This window comes from Podarcis pityusensis (assembly GCF_964106645.2).
Source record: "Podarcis pityusensis genome assembly, chromosome: 4".
NCBI classification, from domain to species: domain Eukaryota; kingdom Metazoa; phylum Chordata; class Lepidosauria; order Squamata; family Lacertidae; genus Podarcis; species Podarcis pityusensis.
The window spans coordinates 3,765,585-3,783,212 of NC_138027.1; the positions used below are offsets into that span (position 1 = coordinate 3,765,585).

The 17,628-nt window shown below is 49.9% G+C and overlaps 1 protein-coding gene across 1 annotated transcript; it reads left to right on the forward strand.

Annotated features, from left to right (window-relative positions):
• Window positions 1-697: 697 nt before the first annotated feature.
• On the forward strand, window positions 698-13,318 carry CHRNA10 (cholinergic receptor nicotinic alpha 10 subunit; the record flags this gene model as incomplete). Its single annotated transcript, XM_081003893.1, has 5 exons — window positions 698-767; window positions 5,231-5,376; window positions 6,731-6,885; window positions 9,344-9,876; window positions 11,026-13,318. The coding sequence occupies 5 exons, from the start codon at window positions 698-700 to the stop codon at window positions 11,631-11,633; spliced, it is 1,512 nt and encodes a 503-aa protein (XP_080860019.1). The 3' UTR covers window positions 11,634-13,318.
• Window positions 13,319-17,628: the final 4,310 nt, after the last annotated feature.

Below are 17,628 nucleotides of genomic sequence, written 5' to 3' on the forward strand. Positions count from 1 at the left end.
TGGGCCTTACGGCGTCCAGAAGACTTCCTGCTATAATTGTCACCTAGCCTCTGCAGTGAATGCAATGCCAAAAGACTGGAGTTTCGTGGAATGCCGAACGACCACCAAGCTGATGCTGTACACCTGAGATTCCAGGATGATTGTGCACATTCGGAAACGAAAGTTTCCTTTTGTTTTGCGGATGGCACAGTTTGCTTTAACCAGCCGGCGCCGGCGATGCCTTTGTGCCCCTTTCTTCCAGACGACTGCAGCCTAAAACAGGCTGGTGAGCAAAACCCAAACTCACCTTGACCTGCCGTGTCTCTGCTGCCTTAACACACACACACACACACACAAAACCCCCCCTTAGGTTGGCTGTGCAGGGCGGATCTTTTGCCAGAGGTTCATTTGCAACCTCCGAGGCTGCTCCTTCCACCTGATGTCACCTACAACCGGCTTGCTGGCTGCTTTTTTTTCCACTCTAGGTAAGGAAAATCCATCGGTGGCTGTCAAAGAAAAGACAGTCTGAGTAGCACAGCGCAGAGTTTACACGCACTGGACCTTCCGCACGCAAAAAGGGTTCCTCTGGACTGCCTTCTCTGCCTTCTCCTCGCTGACTCACACAGCCATGCTCTCCGGGTGACTTAAAGCCCTCCTTCCAGCCGCTTCCGAGATTCGCCACCTCCCACCCCCCAGGTTCACCTTGGCAAGGGTGAAGATGTCTCCGAATCCTTGGATGGGCACCTTCCTCCTGTCTGCCTCTTTGCTGGGTCTGCTCTTGGCGCCAGGTAAGACTTTCAAAAGGCTTTGCACCTCTCCTTTATGGTGCCTTGATTTCTTCTTTGCTTCTTATTAGCGGAAAGGGGCCGCGCAAATGTGGTGCAAGGAAATTATTCTGCTTTCCCTCTCTCTCTGACGCTTGCTTGAAGGACTTTTGCTCGTAAGCAAAAGGCTGCTCCCTCCTGGAATTTTGCAAGCCTTCAATCAAGCAGCTGCCCCCCTGTCCCCCCTCCCGGGCCAGCTGCAGATTCTAAGGTTTCGCATTTGACCTCCCACCTGGGAGAGAATTCTACCTGCTCCTCCTCAGGACCCGTGTGTTTGTCTTTGCAATCATACTTGGGAAAAGAGTTGTTTTCACGGCGGGGAGGTTCGTCCTAACAGCTCCATAGAAACTTGGCCCCGGAGAGTTTGCGTCCTGGAGCTGCCATCAGCTAAATTGCAATTCAATCGCCCTCTTGCGAGGAAATGCAGGCCAGACTGCGCTTTGGAAATGCAGCTGGTTAGGGACTGGAAATGTGTGTGTCTTGATCTGTAAGCGAACCTTGCAAGATGTCAATAGACGCGCCTGCCAGGGAAATGGGACACCCGTCATTAAACTTTCAAACCGAGGAAAGGACGGATCTTGCAACATCCCCTGCCTGTTAGGAGCTTAAAAAACGGAGGAAGAGACAAGTGCCGACAGGGGAGAGCCGGTGGGGTCCAAGTAATGTAGGTGGCTCCATCTGGCGAAGAGAGAGAAGATCTGGGTTCAAATCCTACCTTCGCATGGACTGGCTAAGGAGCCTTGGGCAAATTTAGCTGCAATTTCTGTATTGCAGGGAGTTGGACTAGATGACCCCTGGGTCCCCTCCAATGCTACCTTTCAATGATTCTAAATCACTCTCCCAGCCTCGGTTTCCCTGCTTGTAAAATGGATAGAGAGGCGTAACTGTCCTTTTAAAAGTGGCACGATGGGCACTTTAGGCTAGCTCCACTGTGTTGGAAGGAGGCAGAGCATGCCTTCTGTGGGTGAGATGCAGAGGGGTGTAGTGGTTAGAGTGTTGGACTAGGCCCTGGGTTCAAATGCCCACACTGGGCCACAAACCTCTCTGGGTTTGACCCTGGGCCAGTCCCTCTCCCTCTCAGCCTAGTCTACCTCTCAGGGTCATTGCTGGGGTTAAACGAGGACAGGGAGAACCATGTTCACCACCTTGAGTTCCTGGGAGGAAGAGGTGGAATATAAATGCAAATAATAATAATAATAATAATAATAATAATAATAATAATAATACTGACTGCTGACTGGGGCTACTTCAGGCTGCCCTCGGCTGACCTCTCACTCGGGAAGTCTTGGCTGCAGCACAGGAAGGCAGAGATCCTCTTTGCACATGTTGTGGAACGAACGCCGTGTTCACAGGGCTTCCAGGTGGGGAGTCTGTCTTTGCACCCATGTGCAATGCCTTAACCCTGCAAGGCACCGCGGAGGGGCACTTGCCACTGCTCAGAAGAGGCCCCTTGGACAAACGGCCCGTTCGGAGCTGCTTCTCTGCGGGATTCTGCCCGGGGACAGGGCTGCGAATGTGACCCCCGTGCTTGGTGAGCGGAAGAAATCCAGAGCAGGTGGCCTGCGGAGGCTTGCCGCACTGCGCCTGAGTGTGCGGAGGGTGTGTATGTGTGTCCCCATTGGCCCTGGAGAGGGACAAGACCCTAGCGATCCCAAACCCCCCTCCCTCCAACGGCAAGCCTGTGTCCGACTCTGGAGGGCTGCCCCATGGAAGATGGAGCCAGTTTGTTTTCTGATGGACTCAAAGAAAGGAGATCCTGGCCAACCACCAAGAACTTCTTTCTGGTGGCAAGAGCTGTTCCACAGTGGAATGGACTCCTTGGAAGGTGGCAGACTCTCCTTCCTTGGGGGTTTTTAAGCAGAGGATGGGGGGGGGCATTTGTCACATGAAAATTGTCCATGGGGAGAGGACCATTTTTCTACCTTTCTCGTAGCGCAGAACTCGTGGGCGTCCAATGAAGCTCAACGTGGGAAGAGTCAGGACTGATAAAAAGCAAGTCCTTCCTGCATCACAGAGTTAATCTGTGGAACTCCCTCCTGTTGCAGGAGTTTATGTATAGGTTGGAGGGGGGTTTGCCCCTCCAGCAGATATCATGCACATGCAGCCCACTACCAAAATCAGCACCATCACTTTTGTGACTTTTGTGATTTGTCCCCACAAACCACTTCATCACAGTTTCTTCCTATCTATTCAAAGGGCCTTTGCTGCACGATACCAAATGTAAGAATTCACTGATCAATGTATCTATGTACTGGCTCACTGGGAAAACTTCAGAAATGCATATAGACATGTGAGCTCAGCTACTCAGCAGCCCCTCTGCCTGAGTGATAATCCCTGGCATCCTGATACCTGAGTGCCGGACAGGTGGCCATTCCGGAAATAACAAACCCAGATGAAGACAAAAGGGTGTGATTAACTTGGCTGGGAAACAGGGAAATGTAAATATCTCTTTTGTTGATGGGTGTTTGGTGGAGGGCAAGGAGAACCATGGGGCAGGGTCCAGGAAGCTCAGATTACTGCCACCAGACCTCCCCTTTCATGAGGTAACCATTATGTATGAGTGATGTAGTTTGGGGGTGTGTAACATGGGGATTAAAGGTAAAGGGACCCCCGACCATTAGGTCCAGTCGCGGCCGACTCTAGGGTTGCGGCGCTCATCTTGCTTTATTGGCAGAGGGAGCCGGCATACAGCTTCTGGGTCATGTGGCCAGCATGACTAAGCTGCTTCTGGCGAACCAGAGCAGCACACAGAAATGCCGTTTACCTTCCCGCCGGAGTGGTACCTATTTATCTACTTGCACTTTGACATGCTTTCAAACTGCTAGGTGGGCAGGAGCAGGGACCGAGCAACAGGAGCTCACCCCGTCACGGGGATTCGAACCGCAACCTTCTGATCGGCAAGCCCTAGGCTCTGTGGTTTAACCCACAGCGCCACCTGCATCCCTAACATGGGGATTAGCAGCTAATAAAAGTTTGGGTTCTCTTTTGTTCAGGGCTTTCATCTTGTTCCACCTGGTGGCAGGTGGGAGTCCTGTCGCGACAGTCTTCAATCAAGACCAAGCCTACTGGCTGCTGTTTTGCGCTGGTATTCCTGCCTGGTGTCCTTGCTTTTTTGTCCAAGGGAGCCCTCAGATTTCTCTGTTAACACTCCCACAGGAGGCAGCGATGGCCATCAACGGAGAGGCAGCTTTTGGCACCCCCACCCCCAAAACCACAGTCCAAAAGAATTTACTGTGCTGTGAAATATGCTTCCAGCAGGGATGTAGCAAGCATCGTCCCTTTCAAGTTCATCAGTTTTGTTGAGTGAAATAAATGAAAGAGCTCAGTTGGGATAGCTCAGCTGGTAGAGCAGGAGACTCTTAAACTCAGGGTTGGGGGTTCGAGCCCCAGGTTGGGCATGTTGGAGGGGTTGGACTAAATGATCCTTGTGCAAATTTAACATATAGAATAAGAGAACAAGGAAAATGTACGTTTAGAGAAGAATGGAAAACGTTCACTGAATATATGAGTGAAAATTGTGTTTATTTAAAAACGCTGGTAGCACTAAGATAAATTCAACAGTACAAATAAGTTTTGATGGATGTAACAATGGATTACTGAATGGTTTAGTTCATGTAATATATGCAGGGATGTGTGGTATGCAAAATGAACCACCAAAAGAGAAGATGGGAACTCATTGATTTAAGGTTGTTTAAATTAATATTTTGAAATGTAATTAGAAAAGTTAATAAAAATTATATATTAGGACTACAGGTGAAACTCAAAAAATTAGAATATTGTGGAAACGTTCATTTATTTCAGTAATTCAACTTAAAAGGTGAAACTAATATATGAGATAGACTCATGACATGCAAAGCGAGATCTGCTTCTACTTCTCAGAGGTCCAGTCTTGCTCTATTTGCAGTCCTTGTTTTGCTGATTTCATATAATATTCTAATTTTCTGAGATTGTTAATTTGGGGTTTTCATCAGCTGTATGCCATGATCATTACAATTATAACAAATCAAAGCTTGACATATCTCACTTTGCATGTCTTGAGTCTATCTCATATATTAGTTTCACCTTTTAAGTTGAATTACTGAAATAAATGAACTTTTCCATGATATTCTAATTTTTTGAGTTTCACCCGTAGATGACCCTTGTTGTCCCTTCCAACTCTACGATTCTGTAAAATAGTTTTAACTGGATTTTCAACACATGTGCAACTAAATTGCTGCTGCTTTGAAGTTTATTGTCTTCCTATCTTCCTTAGTGGGTTGTGCAAACTGTCATTCTGCTTTTCATAGGGTAGAGAAGGGGGCACAGGCATTTATGGAACTGAGGTTTTGGTGGCCTTTAAATATTTTGGAAACAGCTGACATGGACCTTTCCTTTGTTCTCTCTCCCCCCCCCTCCCTGCCCCACAACTTGGCCTCCTTTTTCCCCAGGCTGCTCAGGGGCTCAGGGCAAGTTTGCCTACAAGCTGCTCAATGACCTGTTTGCCAACTACTCCAACGCGCTGCGTCCGGCAGAAGATACTGACCGAGCTCTCAATGTCACGCTGCAGGTCACCCTGTCCCAGATCATCGACATGGTGAGTCCTTTGGTGCTTGGAGGGCAGGTGGAAGAGGCTTCAAATGCAGCCGAGGGTCAGAGCACTCTTGTCGGAAGAGGCTGGACGGCTATGGATAGATCCACTGTGTCTTGCGCCCCATTGGATGGGGTTTTGGTCTTGGTTGGCTAGGCCAGGGCCCTGTTTTGCCGAACTGCTTTGAGTTCTCTTTTCCCAACTGGAGACTTTCATTCGCTATTTGCTTAAAGGGGAAAGGGACCCCCGACCATTAGGTCCAGTCATGGACGACTCTGGGGTTGCGGCACTCATCTTGCTTTTTGATCATCTAATAAGTCTTCATGCAATCTCCATCTAAATGAAATATGACTTTCTTTTTGCATTTCAGGGAGGTAAGCAAATGACTGGGATGCGGGTGGCTCTGTGGGTTAAACCACAGAGCCTAGGACTTGCCGATCAGAAGGTCAGCGGTTCGAATCCCCGCGACGGGGTGAGCTCCCGTTGCTCGGTACCAGCTCCTGCCAACCTAGCAGTTCAAAAGCACATCAAAGTGCAAGTAGATAAACAGGTACCGCTCTGGCGGGAAGGTAAATGGCGTTTCCGTGCGCTTCTCTGGTTCACCAGAAACGGCTTAGTCATGCTGGCCACATGACCTGGAAGCTGTACGCCAGCTCCCTCGGCCAATAAAGCGAGATGACTGCCACAACCCCAGAGTCGTTGGCGACTGGACTTAATGGTCAGGGGTCCCTTTACCTTTACTTTTAACATACAATGAGCATAACATACAACAATACAAACAACCAAATAAAAGACTTCCTTTATCCTGTATCTGACCTCCTTATTTACTTCCTATAAATGTTTCCTTTATGAATAATTATTAAGAATTTTCTAATTATAACTTAAATATCCACAAAGTCTCCTAAAGACATTAATCAAAACAAGTCCAGGTATGTATTTTAGGGCACTGTTTTGTGAAGTATTCCCTCCGTTTTCCCCATGCTTTTTGAAACTCTTGTCTAGTGTGATCTCTAATTGCTTCTGTTAATCCAGCCAGTTCAATATACCGTACTCAATAACAGTTTGTCTTGCCATTCCTTTTCTGTTGGCACAGTTTCTTTTTTCCAGTTTTTAGCAATTAGGATTAGAAACCACTTTCTAACAGGCTGGGCAATGGCACTTGGTCTATTCCTTCCTCGCCTCTAAAGAAAAAAAGAGGTATTGCAATGTGTGTGTGTGTGTGTGTGTGTGTGTGTGTGTGTGTGTCAAAGCCGATTTCCCCCAGATTCCCCATCCGATGCCCCGCTCTGCAAGAAAAGCAGAGCATAAGGTGTGCTCCTTGCACCCTGTATCTGAGGTTGTTTTCCCTCTTGCCTTGCAGGATGAGAGGAATCAAATCTTGACGGCTTACCTGTGGATCCGGCAGGTGTGGGTGGACGCCTACCTGAGCTGGGAGAAGGAGGCTTACGATGGCATTGACACCATACGGATCCCAAGCAGCTACGTCTGGAGGCCGGACATCGTTCTGTATAACAAGTAGGTTTCACAGAAGGCCCCCTGTGGCGCCACAGCCCTTCCCTTTAAAAGATGTTCTGCGAAGGTGTTTTTTGATGAACTAAGTGGAAGACTATGAGTCACGGGAGCAGGGAGAGAAAGTGTCTGGATTCAGCAGTGCTTTAAGTTTGTTTTTGGTTTTTAGTCTGCTAATGTTCTTCATATTGTTTTGTGGATTATGAGTCCTGTGACGCTCTGCAAATTTTATAAAATGGCTTCTTGTGGTTATGCTATTTAATCCATTTTATAAGTTGTTTTGCTAATGATTTATAGAAGGTGGTTATTTTATTGTTGATTTGTTCATTATTTTATTTATGTTGCAAGTGGCGCTGTGGTCTAAACCACTGAGCCTCTTGGGCTTGCTGATCAGAAGTTCAGCGGTTCGATTCCCCGCGATGGGGTGAGCTCCCGTTGCTCGGTCCCAGCTCCTGCCAACCTAGCAGTTCGAAAGCACGTCAGAGTGCAAGTAGATAAATAGGTACTGCTCCAGCAGGAAGGTAAACGGCATTTCCGTGCACTGCTCTGGTTCGCCAGAAGCGGCTTAGTCATGCTGGCCACATGACCCGGAAGCTGTACGCCGGCTCCCTCGGCCAATAAAGCGAAATGAGTGCCATAACCCCAGAGTTGTCTGCGACTGGACTTAACGGTCAGGGGTCCCTTTACCTTTACCTTTACTAAGTTACTATTTATTGTTTTTATATCATTTGTATTAAGTCTCCAACAATATTTCAAACCATTTATCATTATACAATTTTTTTAACATACAAAGTTTCTTATTGACTTTACACCCCTCCTTTCCCGATGTTTTTTTTCTACTCCTTTTTATTAGCTGTTTTACAACACATAAATTTTGATTATCTAAACCCTGCGACCATTATTATTATAATTATTATAGTTCTAAAATAGTTATTAATAGTAGTTATTATTTATTGTATGTAAGCCGCTTTATGACTCACATGAGTGAAAAGCAGGGTAGGATTATAGTACAGTGGTACCCCAGTTTTTGAACGTCTCGAAAGTCAGACATTTCGGTTTTCGAACACCGAAAACCCAGAAGTAATTGCTTCGGTTTTCGAATGCTTTTCGGAGGTCAAATGTGCCACACGGCTTCTGTATTGAGTTTTCTGGAAGTAAATGCTTCCAGAAGTAATTGCTTCGGTTTTCAGAAGTCCAACGTCTTCCGGAATGGATTATGTTCGAAAACCGAGGTACCACTGTAAATGAAATGAAATGGATGTTCTCCTGAAAACAGAGAGCTGCTTTCCTGACTTGGCACTGATGCTTCATCGGAAACTGCAATTATTTCAGAATGCGGCAGCTAGACTGGTGACTGGGAGTGGCCACCGAGACCCCATAACTCCGGTCCTGAAAGACCTTTATTGGCTCCCAGTACGTTTCCGAGCACAATTCAAAGTGTTGGTGCTGACCTTTAAAGCCCTGGACGGCCTCGGTCCTGTATGCCTGAAGAAGCGTCTCCATCCTATCGTCTAGCCCAGACACTGAGGTCCGGCTCCGAGGGCCTTCTGGTGGTTCCCTCCCTGCGAGAAGTGAGGTTACAGGGAGCCAGGCAGAGGGCCTTCTCGGTGGTGGCGCCTGCCCTGTGGAACACCCTCCCATCAGATGTCAAGAAAATAAACAACTATCTGACTTTAAAAAGACATCTGAAGGCAGCCCTGTTTAGGGAAGTTTTTAATGTTTAATGCTGCCAGGCCTACCTCACAGGGGTGTTGCTGGGATTAGATGGGGGGGGCAGTAGAACCATATGTCACTTCAAGCTTCAGGGAGAAAAAGCCGGGATATGAATGCAATAAGCAAGCAATTCTTCGGTGCTCACATTAGGGGAACTGTGTGCCAGACATGTAAACAAGAAATCTTTGTTGGACAGGATTTCCCTCCTGCTTAACCATGTGGGGTGGGGCTTGGGGGACAAAATCTGGGCCTTGCAATGGGAAAACGTGGAGGCGCCATGTTGTATGTTTGTGGGGAGGGGGAAGAGAAGTGGTAGAAATTTGGATCAGGAGAGCTGGAATGTGGGGAATTACCATGTTTTTCCGTCTATAAGACCCCCCCCCCCATGTACAAGACACCCCCTATTTTGTGTTTTTAATACAGTGGTATCTCGGGTTACATACGCTTCAGGTTACATATGCTTCAGGTTACATACTCTGCTAACCCAGGTTAAGAACTTTGCTTCAGGATGAGAACAGAAATGGTGCTCCAGCGGCGCGGCGGCAGCAGGAGGCCCCATTAGCTAAAGTGGTGCTTCAGGTTAAGAACAGTTTCAGGTTAAGAACAGACCTCCGGAACGAATTAAGTACTTAACCCGAGGTACCACTGTATTCTGTTGCGAGCCTCCCAGAGTGTCTGGGGAAACCCAGCCAGATGGGTGGAGTATAAATAATAACAATAATAATTATTTCTCTCCTTCCCCCTCCTCCAGCGCCGATGACCAGTTCACGGGCTCGATGGAGACCAACGTGGTGATCCACTCGGACGGCCAGATCATGTGGGACTCTCCGGCCATCACCAAGAGCTCCTGCAAGGTGGACGTCTCCTACTTCCCCTTTGACGGCCAGCAGTGCCGATTGACCTTTGGCTCCTGGACCTACAACGGGAACCAGATCGACATCCTGAACAAACAGGAGACGGGGGACCTGACGGACTTTGTGGAGAACGTGGAGTGGGAAGTTCTGGGGATGCCGGCCAAGCGCAGCGTGGTCACCTACGGGTGTTGCTCGGAGCCCTACCCGGACGTCACCTACACGCTGCACCTCAAGAGGAGAGCTTCCTTCTACATCTTCAACCTGCTTCTCCCCTGTATCATGATCTCTTTCCTGGCCCCGCTGGGCTTCTACCTCCCGGCCGACTCCGGGGAGAAGGTGTCCCTGGGGGTGACCGTCCTCCTGGCACTGACCGTCTTCCAGCTGCTGGTGGCCGAGAGCATGCCCCCCTCGGAGAACGTGCCCCTCATCGGTGAGTAGTCCCTGGGGGGAGAAGGTGAGGATTGCGGCGTCTCTGGGCCCAGCCCAGAAACAAGGAAACTGAAAAAAGGGATATTGCGTGTTTGGGGTTGACATCTGCAGGATCTGATCTCTTTCCGCAGGGCCTGTAAGACAGAGTTGTTCCGCCTGGCCTTTGGACTGGAATCCACTTGATTCCCTCCCCCTCTTTCCCTTTCTCCTTCTCTGATGGAACTCCTAGTTGGGGACTTCCCTGGCTTTTTTCTGGCCCACGTAGGACCGGTCTGGATAGTTGGCCTTGGTGAAGATTTGACGTTTTCATCCCCAAAAAAGTTTTTGATTTGAGCTTCTACTGAAATGAGGCTGCATTTTAATGTTGTATTTTAATTTTGTTTTTAAGTTGTATTTTAATGAATTGTTTTTATACCTGGTGTTAGCCGCCCTGAGCCCGGTCTTGGCTGGGGAGGGCAGGGTTTTTTTTAATTTTAATAATTTTTAAAAATTTAATAAATTTACAGTGGTACCTTGGGTTATATACGCTTCAGGTTACAGACGCTTCAGGTTACAGACGCTTCAGGTTACAGACTCCGCTTAACCCAGAAATAGTACCTCGGGTTAAGAACTTTGCTTCAGGATGAGAACAGCAGCAGGAGGCCATGTTAGCTAAAGTGGTGCTTCAGCTTAAGAACAGTTTCAGGTTAAGAACGGACCTCCGGAACGAATTAAGTACTTAACCCGAGGTACCACCGTAATACTTTTTAAAATTTTAATATTTTTTAAAATTATTATTATTATTATTATTATTATTATTATTATTATTATTATATTTGATGTTTTATTGTGTTTTTAATATTCAGTTGGGTGGTGCCCAGAGTGGCTGGGGAAACCCAGCTGGATGGGTGGGGTATAAATAACAAAATATAACAACAACAACAGCAACAACAACAACAACAACAACAACAACAACAACATATTAATAATACTTGCGAAGGTCTCATGTTGCCTTCCCCAGCCTGGTGCTCCCTCTGTTTCAGGCTCCTGGCGGGGGCTGATGGGAGTCGTAGTCCAGCCCCCCGGATTGGTGTGATGGCCGCTCTCAGGTGCTAAAGGAGCGTCTCCTCTTGTTCGTCCGTCCCCCGCTCCCCGACCCCTCCACCTGCAGGCAAATACTACATCGCCACCATGACCATGATCACGGCCTCGACCGCCTTGACCATCTTCATCATGAACATCCACCACTGCGGCCCTGGCGCCAAACCCGTCCCCAGGTGGGCCAAGAAGCTCATCCTGCAGTACATGGCCCGCATCTTCTTCGTCTACGAAGTGGGGGAGAGCTGCAAGAGCCCCCGGCCGGAGCCAGAGCCCGCCCCCAAAGCCCGCGTGGCCAACGGCGGGGGCCCCACGCGGGGGGTGGGCAGGGGGAGATCCCCCGGCGAGGAAGTGCCGCCCCGCCGGTCTCCTTCGCAGGGGCCCAGCAGCCCCTCGGAGCAGCCCGGCTGGGGCGAGGGCAGCCAGTACGTGGACCTGGAGGGCGGGGAGGGCGAGTCTGCGGATCAGGCCCCCTGCGCCAAGAGCCGCTGCCTCTGCCACCACCACAGCATCCTCAGGAACGTGGAGTACATTGCCAACTGCTTCCGGGACCAGAAGGCGGCTTCCAGGCGGACCGGGGAGTGGAAGAAGATCGCCAAGGTGATGGACCGCTTCTTCATGTGGGTCTTCTTCGCCATGGTATTCATCATGAGCGTCCTCATCATGGGCCAAGCCATCTGAGATGCCCCAGAGGAGCAGGAAGCATGCCAGCAGAACCTCCTTCCTGCTCCTCAGCCGGGTGCTGCGATATCATCACCACCATCATCATTTTTTGGAAGGAGAATTTGCCCTGCAAAAAGTGGGTCACGCAGGGCTGGCGGACGGTGCTGGCAGAAGGTCCAATCCGCTGGCAGGACTAGGGCATTTCTGATGGGCACCCAGGGAAGTGTGAGCTGGACAGATGAGCCCCAAGACCCCTTGGGATGCCATAGGTGGTGCTGGGGTGCAGCTCTTGGACCATGGGGGTGGGCAACAGCATGTCCAGGGGCCCTGGGGGTCCCTTCCAACTCTACAGTTCTGTGTCGAGCCAGAAATTGGATACTACGGACATGGCCGCTGCTTCTGCATCCACCACCACACCAATCTAGCGGATGAGCGATTTAGTCTTTGGCTGCTGCATACACACAGCTGCCCCACAACCCTAGGAGCAGAGGAACAGCTGCCAAGTCGGGACATGGGTTCATTCATCTCAGTATTGTCTACACTGACGGACAGCTGCTCGCCAGGGTTTCAGGCAAGGGATTCTTTTCCAGCCCTCTCTGGAAGACGCCTTTGGGGAATGAATGTGGGACCTTCTACATGCAGGACCTCCTGGTCTACGGCTCTGTCCACACTGCAGCTTAATGTGGATTGTGAACCCCTCGTGCTTCCTTTAATTCCTCCTTGGACTCAAGCAGCATTCTCTTCCGTCTACTGCCATTACACACTTTCTCCTCTCAGAATCCCGAGGTTCCCTATTGCTTTGAAAATCCAAACAGGAGAGTGCCATCAATGGCATTGGTGCACTTGTGATTATGCAAACACTTGCACCGTAGGGGGTTGGTCTAGATGACCCTTTGCCCCTTCCAGCCCTATAATTCTGTTGTTGTTGTTTAGTCGTTTAGTCATGTCCGACTCTTCGTGACCCCCCGGACCAGAGCACGCCAGGCACTCATGTCTTCCACTGCCTCCCGCAGTTTGGTCAAACTCATGCTGGTAGCTTCGACAACACCGTCCAACCATCTGGTCCTCTGTCGTCCCCTTCTCCTTGTGCCCTCCATCTTTCCCAACATCAGGGTCTTTTCCAAGGAGTCTTCTCTTCTCATGAGGTGGCCAAAGTATTGGAGCCTCAGCTTCAGGATCTGTCCTTCCAGTGAGCACTCAGGGCTGATTTCCTTCAGAATGGATCAGTTTGTTCTTCTTGCGGTCCATGGGACTCTCAAGAGTCTCCTCCAGCACCATAATTCAAAAGCACCTATAATTCTAGGATGATGCAAATGCTGAGTTTTAGTGCCTCGGGCAGCACTGAGTTCGGCCTTCTGCAAATTCCATTTAACACCCCTGCTCCCACTCCAAAACCAACCAGCCAACCAACCCAACAAGCCCTAACGTGTTTCTAGCCCTCCTGGAGACCAGCTTGATGAAGCCGGGCTGATGCAGGACACAAAGGCTTCTGTGTTTGTGGAACAGAAGCAGAATGCCCTGAGGTCGAGGGTCAGCTGTCCTGCCTCCTGCATGGCTTTGGGCCCTTCCTCCATGGCCAGCAGAACAGAACATGTACAGCTATATCCAAAACCATATTGGTTGTAACAACAACAACAACTTATTATTTATACCCTGCCCATCTGGCTGGGTTTCCCCAGAGAGAGCCAGTGTGCTGTAGTGGTTAAGAGCGGTGGACTCGTAATCTGGTGAACCGGGTTCACTTCCCCGCTCATCCACCTGCAGCTGCTGGGTGACCTTGGGCCAGTCACACTTCTCTGAAGTCTCTCAACCCCACTCACCTCACAGAGTGTTTGTTGTGGGGGAGGAAGGGAAATGAGATTGTGAGCCACTTTGAGACTCCTTCGGGTAGTGATAAAGCGGGATATCAAATCCAAACTCCTCCTCCTCCTCCTCCTCCTCTTCTTCTCCAGCCACTCTGAGCGGCTCCCAACATAATATTAAATACACAACAAAACATCAAACATTGAAAACTTCCCTAAGCAGGGCTTCCCTCAGATGTCTTCTAAAAGCCAGATAGTTGTTTATTTCCTTGACATCTGATGGGAGGGCGTTCCACCGGGTGGGCGCCACCACCAAGAAGGCCCTCTGTCTGTTGTCAAGTGATTTACCGAAGTCATGCCAATCAGAGATTTCGGCTTCAGAATCTGGCTCCCCACCCCCCACACCTTAGTGCAGAATCCACAAGGAGTTCATTCCCTCCTTTAGCAATACTGAGGTGAGCATGGATCTTTGCTTAGGCACAATAGGGAGAAACTGGCAGGTGTAAAGAAGCCCCAAAGCTTTCAGAAGTTCAAAATGATTTAGTCCCAAGGGACAAAAAACCTTGGCATTGAAAGTAGCATAGTTGTTGTTTAGTCATTTAGTCGTGTCCGACTCTTCGTGACCCCCTGGACCAGAGCACACCAGGCACTCCTGTCTTCCACTGCCTCCCACAATTTGGTCAAACTCATGCTGGTAGCTTTGAGAACACTGACCCACCATCTTGTCCTCTGTCGTCCCCTTCTCCTTGTGCCCTCCATCTTTCCCAACATCAGGGTCTTTTCCAGGGAGTCTTCTCTTCTCATGAGGTGGCCAAAGTATTGGAGCCTCAGCTTCAGGATCTGTCCTTCCAGTGAGCACTCAGGGCTGATCTCCTTCAGAATGGATCGGTTGGATCTTCTTGTAGTCCATGGGACTCTCAAGAGTCTCCTCCAGCACCAGAATTCAAAAGCATCAATTCTTCGGCGATCAGCCTTCTTTATGGTCCAGCTCTCACTTCCATACATCACTACTGGGAAAACTAGAGCTTTAACTATACGGACCTTTGATAGCAAAGTCATGTCTCTGTTTTTTAAGAGTGCTTTAAATGTGTGCATGTTTCCCAGGGTGACTTTCTCCTCTGTCCTTCTCTGTCACATTTCATCGCTTGCCCGAATCCTTAAATGCCAATTATCACTCCCGCTTTGGTTACGCTTGCTTCGATCCTGTGCAACCTGCCGACGAGATCTTAATTTTGGGATAGACTTGCTCGTTTGCAGGCTTGAGAGCACCTCACCTTCAAGCCAAATGTTCGGGTGTGTTTCCGCGACTTTTTTCTTGAGCTACATTTTCAACCGTCCTCTTCATTCCTCCCCAAACTTCCAAGGCAATCTCAGTCTAGACGAGGTCGGGCGCCAGAATCCCTGAGCTTGAACAAGTCTCTGGCGGGCCAAGGAAGCTCACAGCTGACCCCACTGGCCCCTGGGAGGAGAAGCCGATCCCATGCACGTTCCTCCAATGGTGCAAAAAATGGACAATGCGCCTTTGCAGTGGGAAAGGACACTACCGTGTGGATTCTGAGCTTTGGTTCGAATGAGCTGGGCAAGGGGTAAAATGAATTAGTTCGGAAGCCCGTGGATTTTAATAAAGGTCAAAGCCAGCCGGTGAGTCAGCCGGAGGGGGGCAGCTGTGGGAGGGGGGCCACAGACCCTTTTGCTTCGTTGATCCACTGATCCTGAAACGGGACGTGTGTGTTCTCAGCTTCCTTCCACCTGAGACACCTTCGTGCTCCACCTGCAATTCTCAACAGGGAACTCGAAACAGATGTGGAAATGATAATAAAGTCCTCAAAAAGCCAACCGTTTCTCTGCATCTGCAAGGTTCTCTGTGGGGTTGTCTTGTCTTTTTGCCCATCTTCTGCCCCAGTGGCTTCCTTTTTCTTTTATTATATTTTATTTAACCTAATTATTACAAGATACAAGCAAAAGACATACAAATACATACGTACATATATTTTTCAGATAGGCACACATATATTTTTTAAAAAAGGAAAGAAAAAGAAAAAATAAGAAGAAAAATTGGAAGAATTTCTTCCAAATTTATTCTACAAATATCTCAATGATAAGATTTCATTGATTGACTTCCATCGCTTACACTGGACTTCCCATATACATTTTAAGCGAATTTGTATCTGTCAGGGGTTCAGGAGCAGAGGCAAGGGCAAGGGAGGAAACAGAGAGCGAGGGAGAGGAGGCAGAAGAAAAGATGAGTGATGACGACGACCCGAGATCTCCGAGTCTTTCCAGTGAATCAGAAGATTCACAGAAAGGAGCACCAGTGGCCAGGGCAAGGGGGGAGCCTAGGGGGACACCCCAGGAAGATAGAGCCAGAGGGGACTCAGAGGGGAGCAGTTGGAAATCAGGACCAGCGTCACCGCCAGAGAGCAGGGAAGAGGAAGGGCGCCAGGGATCAAGCGCTGGCAGCTCACAACAGGGGGGAGGGCACGAGTCAGGAGTGGCCACACCTCCATCGGGGAGCGAAGAAACGGTCAGACGGAAGGTGGAAGGTTGGGCGCGCGTGCCAAGTTCAAATGCACAGGAAGGTGGCGCAGTAGGCAGCCCGGAAAGGGAGCCAGGTCCTAAAGCCCGCCGAAAGGAGGGAGAAGAGTCAGGGGGGTCAGCGTCAGCGTCAGAGGAATCCCGGAAGGAAGAGACCCCGGGGGGCAGAGGGACCCAGAGAAGAACAGTCAGGCGGAAAAGGTGGAGCAAGGCTAGGATATTAAGTTGGTGTACAAGGGGCGGAGACTCAGATGGAGCTTCGCCGATCTAACCATGAGACGTAGAGTTGCACGCAGCAGCTTGAGAATGGAAACTGTAACTCAATAAAGACTTTTATTCAATGATCGCTGGCTAGCGTGATCCTCTGTGAGCTAGGATCTGGAAGCAGCTCTGACAGTAAGCTCCATCCCCAGATTGTGGGCATCTACGTCCTCGCGGAGAGGAGAGAAAGCGGGTGCCTACTAGCGAGCTCACGAACGGCAGACAACATGACGGCCGAACAGCAGATAGTGGAACTCAGAGAAGCAGTGACACGACTGAATGCCGAGGCTCTTGCATCCAGGAAGAGAGAGGAGGACGCAGCTGCCGCCTACAGGGATCTCCAGGTCAGGTTGGAAGTGCTTACGAAGCAAGGGCAACTGACACCCAAACCGGAGGGGATTGGGTTGGGGAGACGAACAGGCGGTCTGGTCTCTCACTTCGATGGGAATTTGCAACAGTACCCCAACTTTAGAGCAGATGTAATGTGTGCACTGCAACTGCTGAACAAAGACTTTAGAGATGAGCAAGAGAAGGTGGGATTCATCATGTCCCATTTGCATGGAGATGCTAAAGCATGGCTGCGCAATTTGTGGAGAGATAAGGATCCGGCGCTCCAAAATGCGGATGCCTTTATTAAAGCGATGGATGGGTGCTTTTTATCAAGCATTGACGTGGATCTTGCTCGGCAGGAGATACATGGACTGAAGCAAGGGAGGGCCAGCGTAAGGCAGTACCATGCCCGCTTTTTCGCTTTGGTCAGTGCCCTGGAATGGGACAGAGATTCGGCTCCTGTAAGAGACCTGTTTTGGGAGGGATTGCACGGATCGGTTAAAGATGAAATTGCGAGGGGGGAGAGACCCCGGACCACGCAGGAGATCGTTCAGAGGGCGCTGGCGGTGGGGGTGCGGCTGGAAGGACGTCCGTGGAGCAGGGACGAAGGGCGTGGAGGGCGCGAACCAGCCAGGGGCTCCTCCTTCCTTCCCAGAGAAGCAGCGCGTGCGCAATCCACGCCTCCGCCAGGAGGAGGAGCGGAACCTATGGAGGTTGGAGGTGCAAGGGCTCAGTCAGCAGCCAGAGCCCTAGCACCGGCAGCAGTGAAAGCGAAGCCTCCTAGAGGGAACAGGAAGTGTTACATCTGCGATGATCCACAGCATATGGCGAAAGAGTGTCCCCAGAGGCTCCACAAGCACACTGCAGCCTCAGCAATGGTAACTGCAGCAACGCAGCAAGGACAACCACAGCAGGGAAACGAAGGAGTCTGGTTGGAGGAAGAGGCACTGGGGCCCAACCAGACGTGTCAGTGAAGCAGTCCCCAGAGATTTTACAGCCCATGGACCCTCTCCCGCCCAAACCGGTAGTGAAGCTCACCGCGTCGCTCCAGCTGCCCAATGGAATCACCATGGACGTGCCAATCA